This window comes from Peromyscus leucopus, chromosome 14 (genome assembly GCF_004664715.2).
Source record: "Peromyscus leucopus breed LL Stock chromosome 14, UCI_PerLeu_2.1, whole genome shotgun sequence".
In the NCBI taxonomy this organism is placed as follows: domain Eukaryota; kingdom Metazoa; phylum Chordata; class Mammalia; order Rodentia; family Cricetidae; genus Peromyscus; species Peromyscus leucopus.
In genome coordinates this window covers 52,253,823-52,279,134 of record NC_051075.1, presented here as the reverse complement: position 1 = coordinate 52,279,134, position 25,312 = coordinate 52,253,823, and the positions used below count along the sequence as shown (strand labels likewise).

Here is a 25,312-nt window from a genome sequence, read left to right as displayed (position 1 = left end):
GAGCCTGACCTGGAACTTGCTCTATAGACCAGGCTGCCCTCGAACTCAGAGGCCCGCCTGGCTCTGTCTCCTGAGTGCTGGGATTAAAGGCGTGTGCCACCACCTGACAAAATATAACATTTGTAAACAGCAGCCAGTGTTCTTCACTGGGTCCTGTTTCCAGGCCCGGGTATTGTGGTGGTGTTGCTGTGGTTCCAGACCTCAGCTGCATACGTGCACAGAGGTGCAGCTGTTTCTGGGGCTCTGCTTTCCGCAGTTTCTCAGACTTAGTGAGCCAGCAGTCCCGGGCTGCAGTCTTCCTGGAGTGCAGGTCGGCCTTTTACATTGTTGCCCTTCTCTCTCTGGACGTGGTGATGCAGAGGGTCCAGCCCGCGCGTCTGTGGACCCTGTAACCCCGTCACTGTAGCAGTCGGGTCAGCCCTGCCTTCAGATGGCCCAGCTCTTTCAAGAGCTCTTCCTCTTCCTTGCGTGAAGGTCTCAAGCCTAAACCTTGGCCATAGCTACGCTGCTCAAGGACTAACATTCGGCCACCTTGATTGTCTTGCTCTTCTCCCACTGACTCCCCCAGCTTGCTGCAGGCAGTGACTCTTGCCACATCCTTATTCTCCAGTGATGTATATACACGTTTGCCCGGACAGGGGAGATGGGCTTTGAGCCCTGCTACGCAGAAGTGCTGAGGGTCGTGCAAGGAAAACTCCACCAGCCGGAAGAGGTTCGCGGAAGCGCCTTCTATGCTTTTTCCTACTACTATGACCGGGCTGTCGATACGCACTTGATTGGTGAGTTCACGCCTGGTGTCAGGCCATAAGGAAGAGAAGGGACCATGGGGAAGGAAGGGCAGGAGCATCGAAGGCTGTGTTGGTTGGAGTGATTTCCAGCTTTCCAGTAGTGTTATACTAGCCACTAGAATGGAAAGGTGAATATACCTTTGGGGTCTTTGGGAAGTGGAAAGTGACCTAGCTGTCCATAAAGCCTGTTGGTTTGAGGCAGGTTTTCCTATGTATCCTGAGCGAAGCCTTACAGGGGTAAGGGTTTCTTGTGGACCATGGCTTCAGGCCATGGTAGCAACTTCCCTGTTTCTGCCACAGTAAGGCAGAGAATAACAGTGGAAGGACTTGGAGGAGCAAAGTTGCTTACCTCATGGCAGCCAGGAAGGAGGGAGAGGTAGAGGATGGGACGTAGACAGAGCCAGCAACAACACATTCCTGTTGACCATTCCCTACCTAAGCCCCATCTCCAGAAGTTTCTGTTACCTCCCAACTACACTATCCATTTATGAATACATCTGTAGCTTAATGCATTGATGAAGGCACATCCCCCTGGTCCAATCACCTCTCAGTGACTGGAACTCCACTGTATGGAGACCAGGCCTTCAACACATAGGCCCATAGGAGACATTTCCTCCAAATCGTAACAAAATGACATACATGAGTGCACATGTTGCTTTCATACAGTTTGCCAAACCTTGCCATGTGTGTGCCTGTGAAAACTTCCCACATTCAAGACAGTATAGCCATCACTCCAATTTCCTGTACTTTTAGGAATTTTTTTTCTTATCACAGAAGTTGTATTTTTGTTTAGGTGTGAGCACACACATGATCTGTCGTGACCAGCGAGAGATCATTTTCTGCCCTGCTTATTGTATTTTTTAATCTATGTGTATGTGTCTGCATGACTTTATAAGTACCACATATGTAGGTGTCTGCAGAGGCCAGAGGGCATCAAAGCCTCTGGGACTAGAGTCACAGGTGCTTATGAGTCACCTGATGTGAGTTCTGAAACTGAACCTGAGCCCTCTGCAAGAGCAGGAAGTGGTCTTAACCATTGAGCCATCTCTCCAGGCCCCTCCCCCATTTACTAAACTTTTAAATGAACCTACATTTTTATTGTGGTTAGATATATACTATAAAATGGGTGTCATATATTAATTGTAAATAAATAAAACAGGCAGCGTGGATTTGTATTGTACAGATATCATGTTTATGTATCAGTGTCTTATGGTGGAAATTCCATATATTTCTCGTTTTTGTTACTATGTATCACTGGGATAAATGCCCTTGTTTCCTTGAAGCTTTCGGCACTAGCTATTCTGTTTCATTTTAGATTATGAAAAGGGCGGTGTTTTAAAAGTTGAAGATTTTGAAAGAAAAGCCAGAGAAGGTAAGTGTCAGGAAATTCTTGAAGTTGGACTATGAAGTGTGGCTGCCAGTGCAGGCCCTCTTGGGACTGGCTCCTTTCTGAGCCTTCCAGTCTGCTGGAAATGCATTAGGTACTGTCAAATAAGAATATGGGGATCTAAGACACTTCAGAGAAATAGTTAGGATTCCTATTTATAATTATTGCATTACTATTATCTTTTTTTTTTTTTTTTTTGAGACAAAGTCTTATGTAGCTCAGGATGGCCTCACATTTGCAGTGTAGCTGAGGATAACCTTGAGTTCTGATCACCTCCCAAGTGCTAGGATTATAGGCATGAGTCACCGTGACTGATTTATGTGATAGTGGGGAAGGATTCCAGGCTCTTGAATGCTAGACAGTCCTTCTAACACCTGAACTAGCTATACACGCAGCCTGGCACACTCTCTCTCTTTCCCTCTTTAAATTGGAATAGGCAGGGTTATCAGCAGTAATAAAAACTGAGCACCAGAATGCATGGGACATCCTTGAGAGAATAAATCTAAATACAAATGATCTTTTCCAGTGGCAACAGGAGAGGGTGAAGTTATATTTCTCTGTGCTCCAGGCCTCAACTAGGGACTTGGCATTAAGTGGCCACAGTCTGTCACAGAAATTTGAAAAGCAGGGTACTGAGAGTAGAACTCAGGTGTGGAGAATTTTCCTAGTATGTGCAAGGCCCTGGGCTTGATTTCCAGCAGAGCCTGCTCACCCCCTGCTCACCCACCACACCCATAACTGGCAAATAAACTAAAATGCACATAAATAAGAATAGATGATTTTTTTTTCTTAGTTTTTCAAGACAGGGTTTCTCTGTGTAGCCCTGGCTGTCCTGGAACCCAGATGGCCTAGGACTCAGAGATCTGCCTGCCTCTGCCTCCTGGGATTAAAGGTGACCACTGCCACCATGCCCAGAGAATAGATGATTTCATACAGGAAATGCGCCGATTCTAAAGAAGCTGTGGTCTTGCAGAAGCCATCAGTACACAGGCGTATACAGTACACAGTACACAGAAGTATACAATATACAGAGTATACACTACATAAGCCAGACTCCAGGAAGCCCACTCACCAATTAAATGGAGACATTTTTGCTTACTCAAGCCCTGTGTACAGCCAGAGAAGACCCTCCATCTCTCTGTCTGCCCTCTCACTTTCAGTGTGTGATAACTTGGAGAGCTTCACCTCTGGCAGTCCCTTCCTGTGCATGGATCTCAGTTACATCACAGCTTTATTAAAAGATGGCTTTGGCTTTGCAGATGGCACCCTCTTACAGGTAAGAAAGAGCACTAGCATCTTACAACCATCTTGTTGCTTTGGGAAAGAACTTGTTTAGTAATCGGAGCAGTCGGTGTTCTTGTTTGGGCTGAAGCCAGGGCACCCTGCTAGATACCACAAGTATGTGAAACAGTTGGATACAGTTATAGTCTCTGAGTGTAGTACAGGCATGGTGTGCTTCAGGACACAAGGTAGAAAGACTTGGAGCCCAATGAAGATATTCAAGTCACGTCTATGAAGTCAGTTTAGAACTCAGCGAGAAGCAGCATTGAGAAAGAGGGGAGAGGGGGCTGAAGAGATGGCTCAGAGGTTAAGAGCACTGACTGTTCTTCCAGAGGATCTAAGTTCAATTCCCAGCAACCACATGGTGGCTCACAACCATCTGTAATTTGATCTGGTGCCCTCTTCTGGCATGTAGGCAGAACACTGTATACATAATAAATAAACATTTAAAAAAAAAAAAAAAAAAAGAGAAAGGGGAGAAATAAACATCCAGAACACAGCACAAGCAAGTTGGAAGGGCCATGCTTCCTGAATCCAAGGTTCCTGGTCTTGGGTTTGTATGCCCTCACCTGCCATGATCATGTGGCTGTAAGAACTTAAGCTGAAGTTTGCTCAAGAGAGCACAAGATAAAAAGTAGCTGGAGTCCTCACAGACGTATATTCAGAGAGGCTGTGAGGCAGATAAACGTGCCTGGTAACACTGGCTTACCCTGTCTCATTTGCACAATGATGTTAACACTGAGTGGCTGACTTCCTCAGTGTCTCAAGCATCTGTAATGTATCCTGTATATTCTAGGTCTGCTGGATATTTAGTTGAATCTCTTCTAATAGACTGTATGCGGCTTGAGGACATGCTAACATTTTAACCATCTTTGTAAATATAATTTGTAGTCATAGGTATAGGAAGTAAGAATATGAAATTCATAAGATATATTTTAGAGGGACTGGAGAGAAGGCTCAGTGGTTAAGAGCACTTGCTGCTCTTGCAGAGGATCCAGGGTTGGTTCCCAGGACCCAAATGTTGGCTCATGCCCACCTGTAACTACAATTCCAGGGGATCTGATGCTGCCTTCTAATCTCTGTGGGTACTAGGTACATGCATGGTACACATACATACTTGTAGTTGAAACACTGATATGCATAAAATATACATTTTTTTTAAAGTGTATGTTTTAGAGAGCTGGAGAGAAGTTAAGTTTGCTGCTTGTCTCCCAAGTTAAGAATATTGCTGCTTATCTTAGTTAGGGTTTCTATTGCTGTGAGGAAACATGACCACGGCAACTCATAACCAAAAACATTTAATTGGGTGACGTGCTTACACTTCAGAGGTTTAGTCCATTATCGTCATGTGGCAGGAAGCATGGAGGCAGACATGGTGTTGGAGAAGGAGCTGAGAGTGCTACATCTTGATCCACAGGCAACAGGAAGTGGTCTGGGACACTGGGTGTGGCTTGAGTGTAAATGAGACCTCAAAGCCCACCTCCCACAGTGACACCCCCTCCCACAGTGACACACTTCCTCTAACAAGGCCACTCAAACAAAGCCACACCTCCTAATAGTGCCACTCCTTATGAGCTTATGGGAGCCATTACATTCAAACTACCACACTGCTCTTCCAGAGAACCTAATCAGGTGGCTCACAACTACCTGCAACTCCAACTCCAAGAGATCCAACACCTCTGACCTGCACAGGCACCTGCACTCATGGGTATGTACCCACAGATGGACTCTTACATCCACACATAATTAAAAAAAAAAAAAAAAAAAAAAAAGAAACTGAAAAAAAAAAACTGAAAAATCTTGTTTAAAAGATCTATTTTTACAACCAATAGTTTATTACAGATGAAACAGGCTGCATGTGCTGAGGAAGGAGAGGAAGGAGTCTTACAAAAACAATTTGATAAATACTAACCTCCTTTTCTATAATTGAGGAACCAGATCTAAAGTCCTGCCCAAAGCAGTAAAGGCTGAGCCATCAAGAGAGTCTGGTGCCGAATGCTTCAGCTGATTGTTACTGGTGCTTAAGGAACAGCTGCTTACAGAGACTCAGGAAGCTGAAGATGTGCTTTCCTATCCTAAATAGGTCCCCGGCGCTTGCCCACTCCCTTCCTACCACAGCCATGAATGTTATCATTGCCTTCTCAGGTTAAGGAGCATCCAGAAGCCTTTTCTCACAGAATCTCTCTAAAACTGTCTGCCCAGTACTGCTTCCTAGGTCTAAGGTACTCAGGCAGGAGCGTGCTGGATGGAGGGGCAGTTAGGGCTTGGCCACATGAGTGCTCTTTGTAGCTATTCGCTGTCCAAAGGCCATGTTTGTTTATGTTGAAAATTTCTTCTTCTTCAACAGCTCACAAAGAAAGTGAACAACATAGAGACTGGCTGGGCCCTGGGGGCCACCTTTCACCTGCTGCAATCTCTGGGCATCTCCAGCTGAGGCTGAGCATGTCCTCTGAAGCCTGCATATCTGAACAACTTTGTTTTTACAGGAAGGAGCGGACTCAGGCATTTTCTGAGCTACTCTGTGGAAAGCCCGGACTGAAACCCATTAGCCGGCTTTATTAGGAGGGAGGAGGTTTTATAGATGACTCTTGCCCCTTGAGCCTAGTGATTTGGGCTTAATTAATTTTGCACATCTAATGTGAACATCTCCCTACCCACTTGGCAGGTGTACAGCTGTCACCAGAGTGTAAATCTTTTGAGGTTCTTTATATGTCACAGAGTCCTGTGGGAGGAAGGGGGGAAGAATAGGTTTGGAACTCCATGTTAGATTGGGAGTTCAGAGACAGGTCCTTGGGAACCAAAGGAAAAAAATCTCATTTCAACCCTTGGAGTGCCTCATTCCTTTGAATGTGTTAGTTTTTTGCTTAAAAGCTAAATGAAGTTGACTTACTGAAGTCCCATAACCTATCAATACTGGTATTTTTTTCTTCTTCCTACCCTTATTACACTCCCTACCCTAAAACCCAAGGTGGGAAATACCTGGTATGGCTACCCATCTGTAACTCAAAGAGCAGGGGGAAAGATACTAATATTAGAATTTGTGTGATCCTATGGCACAATAGATCAACCAACCAATTTAGAGCTTAGAGCCATCCTGGGTATTTTGTTTTTCGATAGGCATCATACTCTGTTGCTCAGGCTGGCCTGGTACTATGTAACCCAGGTTGCCTTGAAGGATCAATTCTCCTGCCTCAGTCTCCTGAGTCTTGGGATTACAGTGAGCCATCATGCTCCTCTCATGGGAAATCTTAGAAGACGGTGGAGGACCTCTTAGAAAGAGGGCCATCGGTCGCGAGAGACAGCTGCTGCAGAGCAGGGCTGTGGCCTGCTTCCTGCCTTTACTCCTCGGTCCACTCGGGGTTACGACCTCGCAGCCTTAGAGATGCGGGCACATCCGGTGCCAGCGCTGCCTCCTAGGCCAGTGTGGTTGGTTATGGTATTAAACATGGCCCTAAACTTAGCATCCTCGTATTTCTGTGAAATACAGCTGCACCCTACCTAGTTTTGGTCTATGGCTAGAAGTTAGTGTGTGTACTATTGGAGTCTAAAGATTACCATTGCTTCCGTTTGTCCTGGGGGTTGGGGTGTGGAACGTGCTGGAGACTGAACTCAGGACTTCCTGCGTGTTCAGCACAATGTGCTACCACTCCACTTTTACAGTAGTGCTTCCCTGCCTGGGCCCTTACTGACTTAGCTGCTATTTTCTGAATTTATTGTCTAGCTCAGGATTTCATATCCTTTCCAGTGGTACCCAACATTTGATTTGATTGGCTAACATTTCTAGAGAACCATGTTTTTCTCTCAGGCCACTCTTTGTATGTTGAGGTTGAACACAGGTCGTCATGCATGCTAGCATGGGTGCTCTACTACATTATAAAGTCGTTATCTTAAAATTTTTACCAGGTGATGCTGGCGCACACCTTTAATTGTAGCACTTGGAAAGCAGAGGCAGGAAGATCTCTGAGTTTGAGGCCAGCCTGGTCTATAGAGCGAGTTCTAGGACAGCCAGGGCTACACAGAGAAACCCTGTCTTAACAAACAAAAACAAAATCCTGTCATTTCTTGTGTGACCATCATTGGCTTGCCTCCTGCTTGGTTTGTGGCGTCCTCTGCTGCTCAGCTCCTCCATCATAGCACTTTACCCCTTCCTCCTCTTCTCTTTCCAGGGACGTTTCCATCTCCCCTAACTTGTAATTTTCAGTCATCTCCTGTCCACTCTTCACAAAGGATGTGAATATGACTGGCCCCATGGCAGCCCCCTGGGAACCTTCTTTTTGAAGCCATTACATTGAGTCAATAAGTATTACCAGCTGCTGTGTGTAAAAATGTAGGCAAATGTGTATCCCTACCCCCTCAATTTTAGGGTTTTATTGTTTTGATTAAATGTGGAATTTCTTCAGACTTTCACACTGAGAACATGTCTTAAGGCTGAGCTTCATTTTTGCTGAATTTAGCCTTGAGCTTCTTGGACACAAGTGATCCTTTCACCTTAGACTCCCAAGTATCGAGACTATAGGATGCCATGCTGAGCCTGGCTCAGACTTCTATTACTAAGTTCACCTTCACTTCTTAAAAACAATGCTTGCCGCGGGCAGTGGTGGCGCATGCCTTTGATCCCAGCACTTGGGAGGCAGAGGCAGGAGGATCTCTCTGAGTTCGAGGTCAGCCTGGGCTACAGAGTGAGTTCCAGGACATCTAGGGCTACACAGAGAAACTCTTTCTCAAAAAAACCAAAAATCAAAAACAAAAAACCAAAACAAAACCCCACAATCCCACAGTGCTCACACATAATGAAATAGATTTTCTACATCAGAAAGATAAAATTTCCTATGGAATGCATACTCAGTGTCTCCCTAGCAGGCGTCTCCATCCAGCTCTGTTAAGTGTTTTCGGGCAGCTCCTTTCCACTTAGGATGTCACTGATGTTCACAACTTTGTTAGCTGAGCACTACCTCCTTTCCTTCAGTCACCTATGTCTCTCACTCCAAAGCCTTCCAGACTCTTTGACGATAACTAGTTTTATGCCTTAAAAAAAAAAATGCAACATACTTTCTAGACTGTTTACCATGTCTATTAAAAAAGTATTAAGCTAGTCATAGTCCACTAAATGCCGTCACAGTTGAGAGAAACTGAGCTGATTCCTCAAGAGTAAGCTCTACAGCAGGCCTTACAGCACAGGCCTCTAATCCTAGCTACGCTGGAGCTGAGGCAGGAGGATTGCTATGTAGCAAATTTGAGGCCAGTGGGCAACTCAGTAAGACACTCAAAAAGTTTTAAAAAGGGGGCTGGAGAGATGGCTCAGAGGTTAAGAAGTTAAGAGGCTGCTCTTCCAGAGGTCCTGAGTTCAATTCCCAGCAACCACATGGTGGCGCTCAACTACCTGTAATGAGATCTGGTGCCCTCTTCTGGTGTGCAGGCAGAACACTGTTTATGTAAGATTTAAAAACAAAAACAAAAACAAAACTTCAGTGGCCAAGTGTATTTAGCACATCAGGTCCTAGATTAAATCTCCAGCACTAAATAAAGGAAGCTGACAGCGCCACCTGTCAGGTGAGTTCCCGGTGTTTCTACCACAGGTGGTGTCTGAAGCCTCAGACACAGGCACCCCAGCTGTAGTGTGTACTGTTCCACAGACACCTTCCAGTTACCCTGGATATTGCCAGAACTCAAGGATGGACTCTCTCACTCAGAAATTTATCTGCATAGATCCTGTTAATCTTGACCAGAGTCTGTTGACTTACCAGTTTGTTCTTTTAAATCCAATTTGAGGGTCTTAATTTTTCTCAGAAAAAAAAAAAATGCCATGGGCCTTTTTGTTTGAAACAAGTGTTTCTCTGTGTAGTCCTGGCTGGAGACCAGGCTGGCCTCAAACTCAGAGATTTGTCTACCTCTACCTCCCCAAGTACTGGGATTAAAGGCATGTGCCACCATCACCCAGCAACACGGGCCTTTTTTAAGAAGGGGGTCCTATGTGTTCTGATGTTGCTGACAAGTCTCATCTCTGTGAAAATATATTTTCAATACCTGGGATGTGGTCTGATATGTGGTGGATATTGTGTGTGTTATCACTATTCTATGAAGAACATCTGACTCACAGATGTCCTTGCAAAGTGTGCCTTAAAGTTCTCATCTCTGGCTCCCCCCCCCCATATATATTGGAGAGTCAGTATTCTTATTAAAGCTGCCTTTTTGCAAAAGGTGCCCTTGTCCTTATAGTCTCTGGCCATCAGTTTTTCTCAGCAGCTGCCATCTTTTATTCTGGGTACATTTTCTGGGTTTACTGACATACTGCTTTGTACTAAGTTATCCACATGTTTAAAAATCTGCCCTGTTGCAACAGCTGTCTTATCCCTTCAAAAACTATTCCAAAATACTTTAGCTTAATTGGAAAGGAGACTTCCTTATTTCATCTTTTCAAAACAAGACTTCTGGGCAAGATGCTCTGTACAGTGTTCTTATCTAACACAGGTAAAGCTCTCTTCTGGAGGCCTCTCTGGTGCTGTGCAGTAAGTGTTTCAAACCCCAAGTAATAAACCACTCCTTAGGCTGGGCAGTGGTGGCGCACACCTTTAATCCCAGCACTCAGGAGGCAGAGCCAGGAGGATCTTTGTGAGTTCTAGGCCAGCCTGGTCTACAGAGTGAGTTCCAGGGAAGGCGCAAAGCTACACAGAGAAACCCTGTCTCAAAAAACCAAAAAACAAAACAAAACAAAAAAAACTATTAAAACAAACAAACAAACCCACTCCTTGCTAGCCCCCGGCCAGCACACATGGAAGGGTGTTCCTGAGTCCTCTGTAGCTGTGTGTGTGCAGTGAGACTGATTATTGTTTATAATAACAGAATGAACAGAGAATGACATCACAGAGGAGTCGTAAACAAACCTGAATGTGGTACTGTGATAAAGCCTACAGCGTTAATAAGACCGGCTGTTACTTATCTTTGCTTCCCCCTTCAAGTCCAGTGTGCTTGGTCAAAGCAATTTGTATTTAATTGGCATGCCAGTGTCAATTTTAAAACAACAATCTAACTATTTCTAATCTTACTCTGTCAAAGTAATTGTATACATTTCTGACCAGCATTACAGTATTCTGTGTAGAAAGGATTGTTACCAAGTGAAGTGAGGGAGACAGCATCTCGGTGATTTGTTTGTTTAGTAATAAAAAGCTCCTTTCAACCAAATAGTTTTCCTTTTTTTTTTTTAAGCTCACTCACTGTTTTGGCTCCACAGGCCCATTAAGCAGAAGGAAAGAGACACAAGTTCTAGTGTCAATCTATTAAACCGTCATGGAAACACAGGTGACAGTCACAGGGCAGATGTTCTTTGTCATCCACACGGTCTCCAGGAGAGGAGCACTCACTTGCTGGCAAAGGCCATTATCTGATCCTGGAGGAAAAGGAAAGGGGCGAGTGAGACTTGGTCACTGTAGGTGAGAGGACAGTGACTTCCTGGTGAGACAGCCAAGGTGACTGAGGGAGACACTTCTCCCAGGAGTCCCTGCTTTCTTTCAGCTCGAAGAACAGATCTGGCAAGGGCTCTGCAGGTGAAAGCACTTGCCACACAGCCTGACAGCCTGAGTTCAATGACTGTAGTCCCTGTGGAGGGAGAGGTTAACTCCTGACCTCCCTCCCACGTTTGCTGTGGCGCGTGCACACATGAGCACAGGCACCTGAGGAGGCCAGAGAGGGTGGAGGGTGGAGGGTGGAGGGTGGAGGAGGGTGGAGGGTGTCGGGTACCTGCTGTGAGCCATCCAACATGGGTGCTGGGGACTGAGCTTGCAAGAGCAGCAAGCACTCTTTGTTAATCTATTTATTTATAGATGGATGGGTGTTTTGCCAACACACACGTCTACGCACCACATGCAAGCCTGGTACACTTGGGCCAGAAGGCATTGATCCCTTAGGACTGGAGTTACAGATGGCTGTGAGCCACCATGTGGGTGCTGGGGATTGAACTCAGGTCCTCTGGAAGAGCAGCCAGTGCTCTTAACCGCTGAGCCTTCTCTCCAGCCCTCAACCCTGTATTCTTAAGCCCTTCCTACATGTTTCCAGTTATTGCTAGGCACCACCAAACCCAGCAGGTACTCTTATTCATAACCAGCTGAGAAAGTAGAGCAGGTATGGTGGCTGGGCATGGCAGCACATGCCTTTAATCCCAGCACAGAGCAGACATAAGTAGACGGATCACTATGAGCTCAAACAGTCTGGTCTACCTAGCCAGTCCCAGGCTAGTCAGGGCTACATACTAAGATCCTATCTCAAAAATAACTACAATAAAAAATGCTATAAGCAAGAAAATTAACCCAAAGACCTTTAGAACTTCTGCAGTCCTTCTCAGTAAGGAAGAACGTTGGAGAGCTCTAAGTGGCCACTTACTTTGAGAGGAGACAGTGCGTTCGTTGCCTGCAAGCCCCATGTCCTGAGCAGCACCAGTGGCGTGGCACTGGTGGAATAGAGCCTTTTCAATATGTCAGTAGCAGCCAGAAGGGCAGTATTATGGCGCTGTCTGTCTGTTTCATAGCCTGTGAGGTGGCTCATGGAACCTGGAGTTCAGAAGGAGAAGGAAAGGTCAAAGCCCTCCTCCCAGTAGACACTACCACATCTTGTTCCTAGGGCAGTTTGGCAGCCCTGACCTTCATATGATGTCGGGTACCTGAATCCTTACCTAAGTCCTTCCCATTGAAGGCCGCTGTACTGAGATGACGAAGCAAGCTGGAAATATCGCCGAAGCCCATGTTGACACCTTGTCCTGCAAGTGGATGGACTCTGTGGGCTGCATCACTAAGAATAAAGCAGTATTCAGGTGTGGCCTCCGGCAACACAGAAAGGAGAGGCCTGCTCCATCCTAGTCTTACCCAATGAGTGCCACCCGAGGCCGGACGTACTCAGCAGCATGCCCCAGCCCCAGAGGAAAGAGGGTTCTGCTTTTAGCATCCACCTTGGCTATACTTGGGGGCAACTGACGAGCTGAGACCTTGGTGGGCTTCAGAAGGGAGACAACGTAGTTCAACATGGTGCTGGCAGAGTCGACGAAGTCTGTGTGGTTAGCATCACTCCACTGTATACCATCAGCCCCCAAACGGTGAAATTTGATTAGTGACTACTAAACAATTAAAAACCCAAAGAACCCCTTTATAACCAAAGCTAAGGGTAATGCTACCTAACATGCCTAAACTGGTCTTGTTCATGAGAGACAAACCCCTTAAAACACATGCAAAGCTCTCTTTCCCAGCATTCCCTGCAGGTTTTATTTATGCCCAAGTATTTCCAGTTGGCCCCTGACTAGGACTGAACTTCACCTTCACTAGTCCCCAGCACTAGCCACCAGCTAGCTGCAGTGCAGCTCTCCTGTGTTGGCCTGCCTGAGCTCAGGTGAGCACAGACCAGCTCTGAAGCCTCTCTTCCCGGTCACCCTCTGCACACGTTCCTCTGTTCCCGCTGGACTGCGCTTCCTGACAGTGTCTGCAGAGCCAGCACTCAGGAGGCACGACTCCAGAGCTGCTTGGCCGCACAGGAATGAAGACTGCAGAGCCGTGGCAGGCCTTTCAGCGGCACAGCAGCCCACAGCTTCCACTGTTGGGCATTCCCCTGGATGCCCGCCCTCACTGAATCTAAACCAAAGACTGGACTCGCTAAGGGGAAGCTGATGATCACTCCTTTTTCCTCATTACACCGTAGCTGGACAGGTGATACTCACAAAGGCAGAGTTGATGGCATCCACAAACTCTTCCTCATCCATGCTCACCAGCTCTGCTGCATGGTCATGGGATGTGGACCAAACCAAGGAACTCAAGGTATCTGAGAGCTATATCAAAAGAAGAGCATCAGCCTGGTGTGGTGGCACATGCCTGCAATCATAGCATACAGCAGGATGAGTGTTAGGCCAGCCTGGGGCACAGCTCTCTAAAAAACCAAGAGCAATAAAAACCTGCCTCTTCTGAACTTTGGCATTTTCAAGCATAAAGGAAACTGAGAAAAGGAAGCAATGCATGACCGCACACAGTCCCTTTATACCAGGCTGAAGGACAGTGAGGTTCCAAAGTCTGTGGCTGGCTACCTTTGAGCTAACTGGCCAGAGGCTCTCTTACCGGAAGCAAAGCAATAGGCCCAGAGGGGAGAAATCTCTGCCAGGCTACGTTGTTTTCTGTGGCCTAGAATAAAAGGAAAGGTCTTGTAAGGGCTACTGAGTGCTCAGGACAAGGTCCTCCGATGGCGACTCCAGAGCTCACCTCTGATAAGTGCAGAGTGGCCACCACAGCAGACTGGTCATAGGTCCAGCTGACATTCTGGATCCCAGCAGCTTGCCTGACTCCTGAGTTGTGTCCATCAGCACCAATCTGCATGGACATAAGTAAGAGCCCAAGTCTTACAACCACTTCAAAACCAAACCGCTCCAGTTTCTCTGCCCCTTCATCTACTCCCAACTTGAGTGGGAAACTGTCAGGCCTGTCCCCCTCACAGCCCCTACAGGGACAGCCCTACAAAACGGGATCTCAGCCTGAGCTAACGGGCCAAAGTGGCTATCTGAAGCAAGAGGTGCCAGCAACAGCCATATTCAGCCAGAGTCTCAGGATCCATGAACTAGAAAAGTCAGGCACAGAGTGGGCACTGGAGTTGAAAAGAAGAAGCTGGTGAGCAGAGACAGAGAAATGAGAAAATGAGAGCCACGAGGAGATGAATGGCACAGGGACTTCTGGGACATAAAAGAACACGGCCTGCGTTTCCAGCACTCCTGTTCCGTCCTGTCCTGGGAGGCCTGCTAGCCTATCCAAAGCTGGCCCATGAGGTTGCTTCCCATCCAGGAGGTGGGAGACCAACTTAGCTCAGGCTGCCTTGAACAGAGGCTGGTGATTCTATAAACAATACCCTGAAGTCAACCCATGGTTTCCATCTGAAAATACGGACTCTAGGATGGAAGGCATAGACATGCAAGACCCCTGACGAAGGAAGAATCTTCAACTACCAACAGTTTGGTCTGGAGGGTGCTGCCATCACCTAGGGTAATATTGACCCAAGGGCTGGAGTCTGCCATGGAAAACGGATCAGGCCAGGCATAGCCAACGGCTTTGCTCCTGTAGAGAACCTTCACACGGTCTGGAAAGGCAAAAGAGAAAGAAGGAAACATCAGAAAGGTGGGTAAGGGGCTGTGCACAAACCGTAATTAGCTTAAAAGCAAGTCCCCTGGATGGTCCTGTCCTGTCATTTACTGACAAGCAAAAAAAGCAAGATCTAAAAGTAATTCAAATGATTAACACTTGGCCTAGGAACTGCTGGTGAAGAGCAGAAGCCAGGGAAAAACTCAGCAGGTGCATCTCTATGAGTTTGAGGCCAGCCTGGCCAGCCTGGTTTACAGAGGAGTTCTAGGCTAGCCAGAGCTACACAGTGAAATCCTGACTCAACATCCCCACCCCCAACACACATGAGAGACAGAGAGAGAGCAGAGGAGGCAACACAGGCAGACATATGTGTTGTACTGTAAAAGATTTTCTTCTTTGGTGCTAAGTTATAGTTAGATGGGAGAAATAAATTCTGGTGTACAATCGCAGGGGATGATGGCCACAGATGACAGTGATGTAGGTAGGTCAGTGGAAAAGCACTTGCCTAGCACGCTCAATCCCAAGTCTCTCTCTCTCTCTCTCTCTCTCTCTCTCTCACACACACACACACACACACACACACACACACACAGAGATTCTGGTGATGGAGCCTAAGGCCTTACACACTAGACAACTGATCTACCACTGAGTTATACCATCAGTCCTAAATTTTGTTTTGTTTTGAGACAGGGTTTCTCTGTGTAGCCCTGGCTGTCCTGGACCTCACTCTGTAGACCAGGCTGACCTCAAACTCAGAGAGATCCTCCTGCCTCTGCCTCCCAAGTGCTGGGATTAAAGGCATGTGCCACCACTGCTGCCCAACCCTAAATTATTTTTAAAAGCTAGATGGTGGCCCATTACATGGATGAATGAACAATATCCCATATAAAAAACCTGATAAGCTGGGCATGGTGGCGCATGCCTCTAGTTCTAGCATTTGGGAAGTAGTAATAGGAAGACCAGGAGTTAAAGGCTAGCCAGAGGGGGCTAGAGAGATGGCTCAGCGGTTAAGAACACTGGCTGCTCTTCCAGAGGTCCTGAGTTCAATTCCCAGCACCCACATGGTGGCTCATAGCCATCTGTAATGAATATGATGCCCCCTTCTGGCCTGCAGGCATACGCACAGACAGAACACTGTATACATAATAATAAAATACTATTTAAAAAAAGAAAAATAAAAAGGCTAGCCAGAGCTACATAGTGAGTTCAAACTCAGCCTGGGCTACATGAGATCCTTTGTTAAGAGACTGAAAAAAAAAAGAGAAAAGAAAAGCAAAACTCATAACTGTTTCCAGTTTTCTCCACTTGATTCCTGAGATATTATACATAGAGCAATTCATGTATCTCCTAAGTGGTTCTTATCCAGAATATGCAAGGAACTCTTCTAACTAAAAAACAAAAAGATAAATGACCCATTTTTAAATGTGTAAAAGATTCTCAATAGACAGTCCTCTAAAGCAAATATAAAACTAAGCACATGAAAAGGTATTAACATTATTACTCAGTAGGTTAATGAAATCAAAAGTACAACGGGCCATACCAGGACAGCTGTAATCTAAAAGAAGGCAAGCACTGAGAAAGGTGTGGAGAAACTGAGCCACTTCAACCAGGGGAAGTGAATGATGCATCCTCCAGAACAGAGTTTGGCAGTTCTCAGAATGTTCAATACAGAATTATCATATGACTATGCAACTCCACCTCCAAGTGTCCAACCAGGATAATGAAAACACATGATGCTATGCCTGCTGGTGCAAGCTACTTGTGAGGCCGAGACAAGCAGTTATAACTTAGAACCTGCCTGGAATACAGACTGAGTCTAAGTCCAGCCTGAGCAACTTAGTGAGACCCTGTCCAAAACAGAAAGTAAACAGAGCTGGGAAAACAGCTGAGGGGTAGAGAGATTGCCTAGCTTTCAAGACCCCGCATGCAGTCCTGAGTACTGGAGAAAACACAAACAACAAACCACCCATCACACAAATAATCACAACACTATTCATCAACTGCCGAAAGTAGAAACCACCTAAATTCTATTAACTGATGCATACATACAATTTGATATATCTATACAATGAAACATTATTCATCAATACAAGAGGAGTATTACTAGTTGATGCTGCAATGTGACTGAATCTCATACCATGCTGGAGCGAGATCTAACCCACTAATCAATGGGGTGATTCCCTCCTCTGAGAAAGATAAAAGCGAAAGTTCAGGTAAGAATGAAGAACGACAGTAAGTAGGTGTGAGGTTTTCTTCAAGTGATGGAAACACTCTAAAGGATGCCGTGGCAACAGCTGCACAACTCTATAAATAAACTCAAAGTCACTGAGTTACACGTAATAGGAGAACTGTATGGTATAAGTTTTTTTAAATAAAGCTGGTAAAAAGAAAGGTATATCCTAAAAGGATCTCATCATTTTCTTCTTTCCTAGACAAGACTACTATGTATCCCTGGTTGTCCTGGAACTCATTATGCAGTCCTGGCTGGCTTCAGCTCACAGAGATCCGCCTGCCTCTGCCTCCCCAGTGCTGGCAATAAAGGTGTGCCACCATGCCTGGCCGGAGGCTATTCAGTACCTCTCAAAGGGTCTTTTCTTTAGCAAGTACAGAGGCAATCACTTCCCAGAGGAATGGAGACAGCAGCTCGCTCACCTGCCACGGCCTCCAGCTGCTTGGTGAGAGCATGCATGATGATGTCATTTTCCACTATGTAGCCCATGTCATCTAAGTTATCCCTGTCAAACATGATCAGGGCCTCTGAGCAGGAGTCCCACACCTGCAAACACAAAAGAAAAATGCATTAACTAAAGAAAGTGAAACCCAATTCCAACCCAAAGCTGAATGTGGCTTTCCAGAGCGAGAGGCAGCACATCACAGTCTGTCAGCCTCTTTGGCCGGATATAAATGAGAAGACTCAGAGTCAAGAGTGGTGGGCACGCCTGTGAGATTGATCAGGCAAGCCTCAGCTACACAACAAGTTCAAGACGAGCCTGGGCTACCTGAGCCCTTACCTCAAAAAGGCCAAATTAATTCATTAAAAAGTAAGCTGATTCTCAGGAATGCCCCCACACTGAATTTAATTGTTTTTGTTTTTTGTTTTTTGAGACAGGGTTTCTCTGTGTAGTTTAGGTGCCTGTCTTGCTTCTTGCTCTGTAGACCAGGCTGGCCTCAAACTCACAGAGATCTGCCTGGCTCTGCCTCCTGAGTGTTGGGATCAAAGGTGTGCACAACCACCACTTGGTGAATTTAAATTTTGATTCATAAAAAGCCCAGAGAAAACGGACTCTGACAAGGTAACATGAGACAGACCAAGACATCCTGACAAAGTTAAGGGAGAGGCACCTGCATCCGCCGGAAGGCTTTGCACCGCATATTGCAGATGTGGTCCCATGCACCAAGACCTACAAAAGAAACACAGAGACTTCACATGGACCTGGACCCCTAGTCCTGGGCCCCCTTGTGTCTCTCCATCCTGGTAAGTAGGAGGTCATTTTCAGTGTTCTCCAAAAACAGAAGGGAAAACTCTGCATGCTGTAGGGAAAAGGGCTAGCTCAAGAAACCTACCCTGACTCTAGAGCCCAGAACCAGGGAAAGAAACACAGCCTGGGTCTGGGACCTGAGCCAGAGAAAGAAACACTTTATCCCCAAATCCAGAACCAAGGAAGCATGCCCTGACTCTGAAACCAGTATCAAAGAAACATTCTTGGGCCCTAGAATCAGAGCCAGCGAAAGGAATATGGCCTAGCCTTAGAATTAGAGTAAAAAAACTAAGAAAGGCCAGTGAAGGAAACACAGTTTGGCTCTGAGATCAGGGCCATATCTCTGCCCCTAACCCACAAAACTAACTAATCCTGAGCAGAAAAACCTAACCAATCCCTGGTTGACTCGGACCCCAAGAGTCCCTATATAAACCTCTCTGCCTGTCAGTTGTGGGCTGTTCTCTCCACCCCAGTCGAGGAAACCACTCTCTTGGCTCCTCTTCCCAAAGAAATCTCTTTCTCAAAAGAGTTTTGGATGTGAAGATCTTCATTCACCAGCGTAGAGAAGACTGCTAAGATGTCCCATAGTCGACTGAGCAGAAAAAAAAAAACCTGCTGAGACATTTCCTTAGGGGACTGAGCAAGTGGGAGCTGAAAAAATAACACTTTTTGCCAGAGCCAGAGAAGATTGCTACATCTCTGTAGGGGTTTCCATTTTGCAGAGTGAAGCAAAAGAAGCAACATCTTAGGCCAGAGAAGAAATGGAACTCTGCTGAGAAGCCCCCTTAAGTGGGGACTGAGCAATTGCTCAGCTGTAGCAGCTCTCCAGGAGAGGAGCAGGATTGCTATATCCTGCAGGAAGACCATCCTCCACTGCACCAGATACAGCCTGACTCCTGACAGTCAGGATCCCTTCCCCGCTGAGCTGTCCTAGCAGCTCCAGGCCTGACTCTCCCTAGCAGTCAGAATACCTTCCCTTCCGGGGCTGAGCTGTCTCATTGTGGCTCCAGCCATCAGAGCTGTGCTAGCAGCTGAAGATGTCGCCTGACTCTTCAATAGTCAGGCGACCTTTCCCCTATAGTTGCAACAGTTACTTACATTTTGGTGCTTAAACCCGGGATCAAACTCACAGAGTTGCAAAACTTACTTACAGGGACCAAGCCCTTCTGCTCTCATCTCCAGATTATACAGCATGAAGAAGAACCAAAGGTCAGATCACAGTAAAGCAGTGCAAATCAAAGGAAAACTAAGCCACTACCATCCTTTCTCCTTACGAGTTTATTAGTTATAAATATTCTAAAGACTTGGTTTTTCAACTCTTCCTGACACTGAGTAGATTTGTGCTTTGAAGAAATATTTACTGAGCATCTATCAAGGGCCAGTTATGATTTTAGGTCCAGATCAGAACAAACAAATTCCCTGTGCAGTAGCTATTTTAGCTGGAGAGACTGTGGAGACCCACAGAGGATTCCTAGTGAGACCTTACTCAGGGTCAGAGAATCAGGGTTTGCTTTGCCCAGCAGAGCTGCATAATGGGATGGTTTGGCCACAGGCATGTTTTCCAGGTGTGTGGAAGGGTCTACACTTGGCTATACATTGTGCTTTGATCTTGCAAGGGAGAGGTCTTTTGCCTCTCCCCTTGGCATATTATAAAAAGCCCTTTAGAAATTAACTCTGAGGCTGTTGGGTATTGACCCAGGCCCTCCTGAAGCTATCCTGTGTCCTGTCTTTCTCCTCATCTAGGTCTATCTTTCTATCTAATATTTCCTCATTCCTCTCTCCTCCACCCAAGAATCCTTCGAAAGGCGGAAGAAGATCAGAGCTGGATTCCCAGACTCCCAAAAGAGACAGACAACATGAACACATACATAATATAATTTCAGGTAGAGCTTCATAAATAAAAAACTGTAGGACTGGGTATGGTGGCGCACACCTTTAGTCCCAGCTCTTGGGAGGCAGAGGCAGGTAGATCTTTGTAAATTCGAGGCCAGCCTGGTCTACAGATGAGTTCTAGGACAGCCAGGGCAGTTACACAGAGAAACCCTGTCTTGAGAAACTTAAAAAACAAAAAGAAAAAGAAAAATATGTAGGAACTGAGGTAGTTTCATTCTCACATAAAATCACTGGGTTTCATCCCTAATACCACATAAAATGGTATGGTGATACCTCACATCATCCCAGCAGATGGGAGGTGGAAGCAGAGGGACCAGCATTCAAGCTCAAGTTCAAGGCCAGATCCTATCTTTGAAAAAAGAAAGGAAGCCAGGCAGTGGTGGTGCACATCTCTAGTCCTAGCACTCTGGGAGGCAGGAGCAGGCAGATCTCCAAGTTCAAGGCCAGCCTGGTCTCCAAAGCGAGTTTCAGGAAGGTAAGGCTAGAGCTATAAAGTGACTGAAGAGTTGAATTCTAGATAGAAGTGTCTCAAATAGGACAGCCTTGAGGTTGGGAGTACCATGTAGCACAAACAGAAATACAATTCGTCTACACCACCCCCAAAAAAGGCCATTAAAATGCAACTCCCCAGCCCTCTTGAGGACCGACTTGGACTAGAGGGAATGTAGTAGCCCAAATAATAATAGTCTACCATCATAAAAGAGGGGACATGATGGATCCACATGTCTCAAGATGTCCTCTCCAGACCAGACTTGACACACTGTCAACTTCAGCAGTCTTCATCGTCAACTATGACCACTAACAAGCTCACCTGCTCACTCCCCCACTGAGAGCTTTGCTCTCACATGCTCTAGTGGCTGCTGACTGCCCTATGGGAAAGCCGAGAGGAAAGGAGGCGGGACCCAGGGGACAGGCTCTTCGACTCACTACTGAGAAGGGTGGCAGAGCCAGGGGAAATGGAGCTGACTCTGTTGCTGTAAGTGTCTGACAACTTCTCCAGTACTTTCTTTGGACCCGCTTCCAGCAACAGGATTTTCTTGTCACGAAAATGAATATCATGTCCTAAGAAAGAAAAAGAATTGACATTTAAATCATTTTAGGAAAGCCAAGGATTTAATTACGTAGTAGGGCAACTACAACTAATAAGGATGTGCTGCCCACTTCTAAAGGCCAGGATTTTGACAGTCTTCATCATAAAGGAATAGTAAGTGTTTAAGGAAATGTTTAAGCAGATTTGAAGTAGACAACGTATGTATGTATCAAAACATTACAAGGCACACCATTAATAAGTGTAATTTTTATGTTTCAAGTCTTCAATTAAAAACTAATATAAAACAGCTATGGTAGCTCACACCTGTAATCCTAGCACCGGGAGGCTAAGGTAGGAAGGTTGCCATGATTTTGCAGTCAGCCTAGGCTACAGAATGAGAACGTGTCTCAAAAAACAAAACAGCCGGGAGGTGGTGGCGCACGCCTTTACTCCCAGCACTCAGGAGGCTGAGGTAGGTGGATCTCTGTGAGTTTGGGCCAACCTGGGCTACAGAGTGAATTCCAGGACAGCCTTGGCTATACAGAGAAACCCTGTTTCAAAAAACAAAAACAAAACGAAAAAACAAAACAAAACAAAACAACAAAAAGAAAAAAGATTTACTAGTCTCTTAGCCTTGGAAATAAGCTTCTTAGCTGGGGATATAGCTCAGTGGTGGCATGTCTGCCTATCAAGTTGAGGTCCTAGTTCAATCTTCAGTACTGCAAAAATGGTAATTCCAATTACCTAGCAGGGGAAAAAAAAAACACACTATCCTAAGCAGTAACATAATCCACCATTTCATTAGACAGCCACCCTCCACACAACTGTACAGCCTCTCCAGAGTTCACTACATGTCACACAAAGCAAATAATGGAAAAATTTATTAGTAGCAAGTAGAATTCCCTAGGAAGGAAGAATAAAAAAAATTGTAGCCATCTATTTAACCTCCGATTGAACTCACTAAAAGCGAAACTTCATGACCCTGGATGCATACAGCTCAACAGGATAGCACTAGCTGCACATGAGCCAGGCCTGGGGGTTCGTCTCTAGGCTGTGGTTGAGCACGTTCACACACACACACACAGGAGAAAGTAAGGAGGAGGGTTTAGAACAGAAACAGGCGGGCGTGTGGCGCACGCCTTTAATCCAGCACTCGGAGCAGAGCAGCAGATCTCTGTGAGTTCGAGGCCAGCCTGGGCTACCAAGTGAGTTCAGGAAAGGTGCAAAGCTTCATAGAGAAACCCTGTCTCAAAAAACAAAAAAACAAAAAACAAAACAAACAAACAAACAAAAGAACAGAAACATAGAACAATGGAGTATTTTACGTAAACAAATTCACTGCAGTCTCAAGATAGAATAAAGAATTTATTATTTAGGGACTGGAGAGATGGTTCAGTGGTTAAGAGCATTGGCTGTTCTTCCAGAGGACGTGAGTTCAGTTCCCGGGACCCACATGGTAGCTCACAACCATCTGTAATGGGATCTGGTGCCCTCTTCTGGTGTGCAGGCAGAACACTGTGTACATAATAAGTAAATAAATCTTAAAAACAACAACAACAACAACAAACTATTATTTAAAAAATACACTACAAACCCGATTCTAAAACATCTGCAATGAAAACTGGAACTTGGAAACGTTGTTACTGGGAGAAGGCCCTCAGCAGTCTCCTCAGTATTGGAGAAAGCTAAGAACTAGAGGTAATTTGCTATTGGCAATGAAGGTGTTATAAAGAAATAATGTGGTTGGGTGGTGGCGGTGGCAATGAATACCTTTAATCCCAGCACTCGGGAGGCAGAAGCAGGCAGATCTCTCTGAGTTTGAGGCCAGCCTGGTCTACAGAGGGAGTTGGAGGGCTACACAGACCAAACCAAAACACCAAAACCAAACAAAAAAGAATTCATTCTCTAAACACATTATAAACACATCTAGGTGATATATTTTATTTCTTAACTATTTAATGTGACTTTTTTTTTTTCGGAGCTGAAGCTCAAACCCAGGGCCTTGCGCTTACTAGGCAAGCACTCTACCACTGACTTCTTTTAAAATGAAAAAAAAAAAAAAAAAAAAAAAAAAAAAAAAAAACACTTAGAAATAATGTAAGGCGGCCTGGTGTAGTAGTGCACACCTGTATTCCTGGCCACTCAGGGACTCAGGCAGGGATACTGTTTGAGCCCAGGAGTAGGAGGCTTAAAATAAAAAGAATGGTATATTACAAGAATGGATTGAAATGTACTTGAGAAATTATGTAAGGAACTGTTCCCAAACCCTAATGTGAGAGGGATCTACAAGCCTGAAACATAAATTAGTTGTGAGTTTGAAGAATAACAAAGGAAAACAGAGTGGACTAAAAGGGAAACATTAATCAAAGCCTACATGAATTAGGAGTGTCTTAGAGTGTGTGAGTGTGAGTGTGTGTGTGTGTGTGTGTGTGGTGTCACTTGAAGTTCCAGGCCAGCCAGGGATAAAGAGTAGGATCTTATTTCAAACAAAAACTTATTAGAAATGTCTTACTCACATATTTTTGTTTGTTTGGGTGGTATTTTTTGTTTTGTTTTTTGACGGAGGGTTTTATGTATCCAATGCCAATCACACTTACTATGTAGCCCAAAGATGACTTTGAACTTCTGATCCTCCTGCCGCTACCTTCCAAGTGCTGCGATCACAGGGGTTTACCACCATGCCTTTTAGCACCCTGACTTTTAACAGTCACTCCTGAGTTTTCAAATGGACGGAGAAGGAAACAATTCATTACAGAATTGTGTGTGAGTGTCAATAAGAAGGAAGCAGTGCTGCCCTCCCTCGCTGTGACACCGGGGAAGAGACAAGAAAAGGACAGCAAAGCAAACGAAAAACTCACAAAAATCTAACACAGGAGCAAGCCACCAAAATATGAACCCTACGTTTCAAAGGGACCAGGAATGGTGGCACACGATGCCTGCACTTGGTAAATTTAGTCAACATCACTGGTCACTGGGGACATACAGACACAAACCACTTCCTACCCACAAACAAAAAGACAGTAGGTAGTGCTGTCACGGTCTGGAGAATCGGGAGCATTCCTGTACTCTTCACGATAATGTAAAATGGTACAATCTCTCAAAGTTTGGCAGTTCTTCAAAACATTAGTTACCACATAACCCGGAGATTCCACTGGTGAGAATAGACTCAAGATAACTGACACTTTGTCTACACCAACGCTTGCACACAAAATGTTCCTGAAAGTATGACCTGTTATAGGCCAAAGTGAAAACAAATCAAACGTTCACCCGTTGACAAATGAGCACATACAATTGAGTATTGCTTCAGCCCTCAAAGAGAACATCGTTCTGATACATGCTCCAACATGGGTTAACCTTGAAAACACTAAGTATATGTCCACTTACATCCAACTATCCAGAAAAGGCAAATCTACAGACAGAAAATTGGAGAGTCGCTGTCTAGGGCTGTGAGGATGAGGAGAAATGGAGTAACTTATGAGTTCCAATATTTGTTTGTTTGTTTTGTTAGAGTAAGGGTAATGTACTAAAACTTTTTGTGGTGACTGTATAGCTCTGCGGATGTACTAAAACTCACTGGACCGCATGCTTTAAGTGGGAGGATTTGTAACTATATCAACAGTTATCTTAAGCTGCCTTAGGGCCGGGCGTAGTGGTGCACGCCTTGAATCTCAGCACTCAGGAGGAAGAGGCAGGCGGATCTATGAGTTCTGGTCCAACCTGGTCTAATTTCCAATACTACAAGACCTAATGCCTCCCATAGTGCTCATAAATCCTGGGCAGTTGCCAAGCGTAGGACTGACTTAGAAGGGTCACCCACTTTTCCCATAGTAGTGAAGCATCGTGCTCATTGCCGCGGGCCCGAGGGCTCCGCTGGGAGGGTAGCGAGCGTCCCGACTCCCACTGGAGCACCGTGCCTCGGCAGCCCGGTGCCTCGGCAGCCCGGCTCCCCGCCACGGTCGAGATGCACCTACCCAAGGCACAAGCCATGGCAGCGCCCACCAGGCCTCCTCCTGACACTACCACGTCGTACACGGTGTCTGCCGAGGAGCCGGCCCATCGCCGACACGCAGCCAGAGGGCCTAGTCCCGCGGTTCCCCACCAGCGGGCGCACGGCAAGCGGGTCATCGCGCCAACGCGGGCCGCCATAGTGACTCGCGACTGCGCCTGAAGCCCGGATTCCCCCACGGACCTAACCCGAATAGTGCTTCCGGGGCAGTCTCCTACCCTGTGCGGCTCAGCCCTGTCTTCGGAACCGGAAATAAAATGCGCGAGGAGAATAAGCCAATCAGAAAGCGCCTCCCGACTCCTTGGGCGGAACAGACTGGCCAATCCCAAGCTAACGCTCTAAGGGGGCGTGGCTA

The 25,312-nt window shown here is 45.9% G+C and overlaps 2 protein-coding genes across 2 annotated transcripts in view; one reads left to right on the top strand and one right to left on the bottom strand.

The window, feature by feature from the left end:
* The window catches only part of Entpd5 (ectonucleoside triphosphate diphosphohydrolase 5 (inactive)), a 32,803-nt gene extending 26,436 nt beyond the window's left edge, over positions 1–6,367 (top strand). Inside the window, 4 exon segments of the mRNA XM_028876819.2 lie at positions 639–779; positions 2,104–2,160; positions 3,336–3,451; positions 5,804–6,367. Coding sequence (XP_028732652.1) covers positions 639–779; positions 2,104–2,160; positions 3,336–3,451; positions 5,804–5,890 — 401 coding nt within the window. The 3' untranslated portion in view covers positions 5,891–6,367.
* Positions 6,368–10,574: 4,207 nt separating this feature from the next.
* Coq6 (coenzyme Q6, monooxygenase) lies at positions 10,575–25,176 on the bottom strand. Its single transcript, XM_028876803.2, has 12 exons — positions 24,923–25,176; positions 20,849–20,983; positions 17,892–17,950; positions 17,202–17,325; positions 14,417–14,547; positions 13,683–13,790; positions 13,542–13,604; positions 13,151–13,258; positions 12,309–12,511; positions 12,119–12,234; positions 11,830–11,996; positions 10,575–10,840 (listed from the first exon to the last, which is right to left on the bottom strand). Exons 1-12 carry the CDS (start codon positions 25,095–25,097, stop codon positions 10,811–10,813), a joined length of 1,419 nt encoding a protein of 472 aa, XP_028732636.1. The 5' UTR covers positions 25,098–25,176; the 3' UTR covers positions 10,575–10,810.
* Between the last annotated feature and the right edge of the window lie 136 nt (positions 25,177–25,312).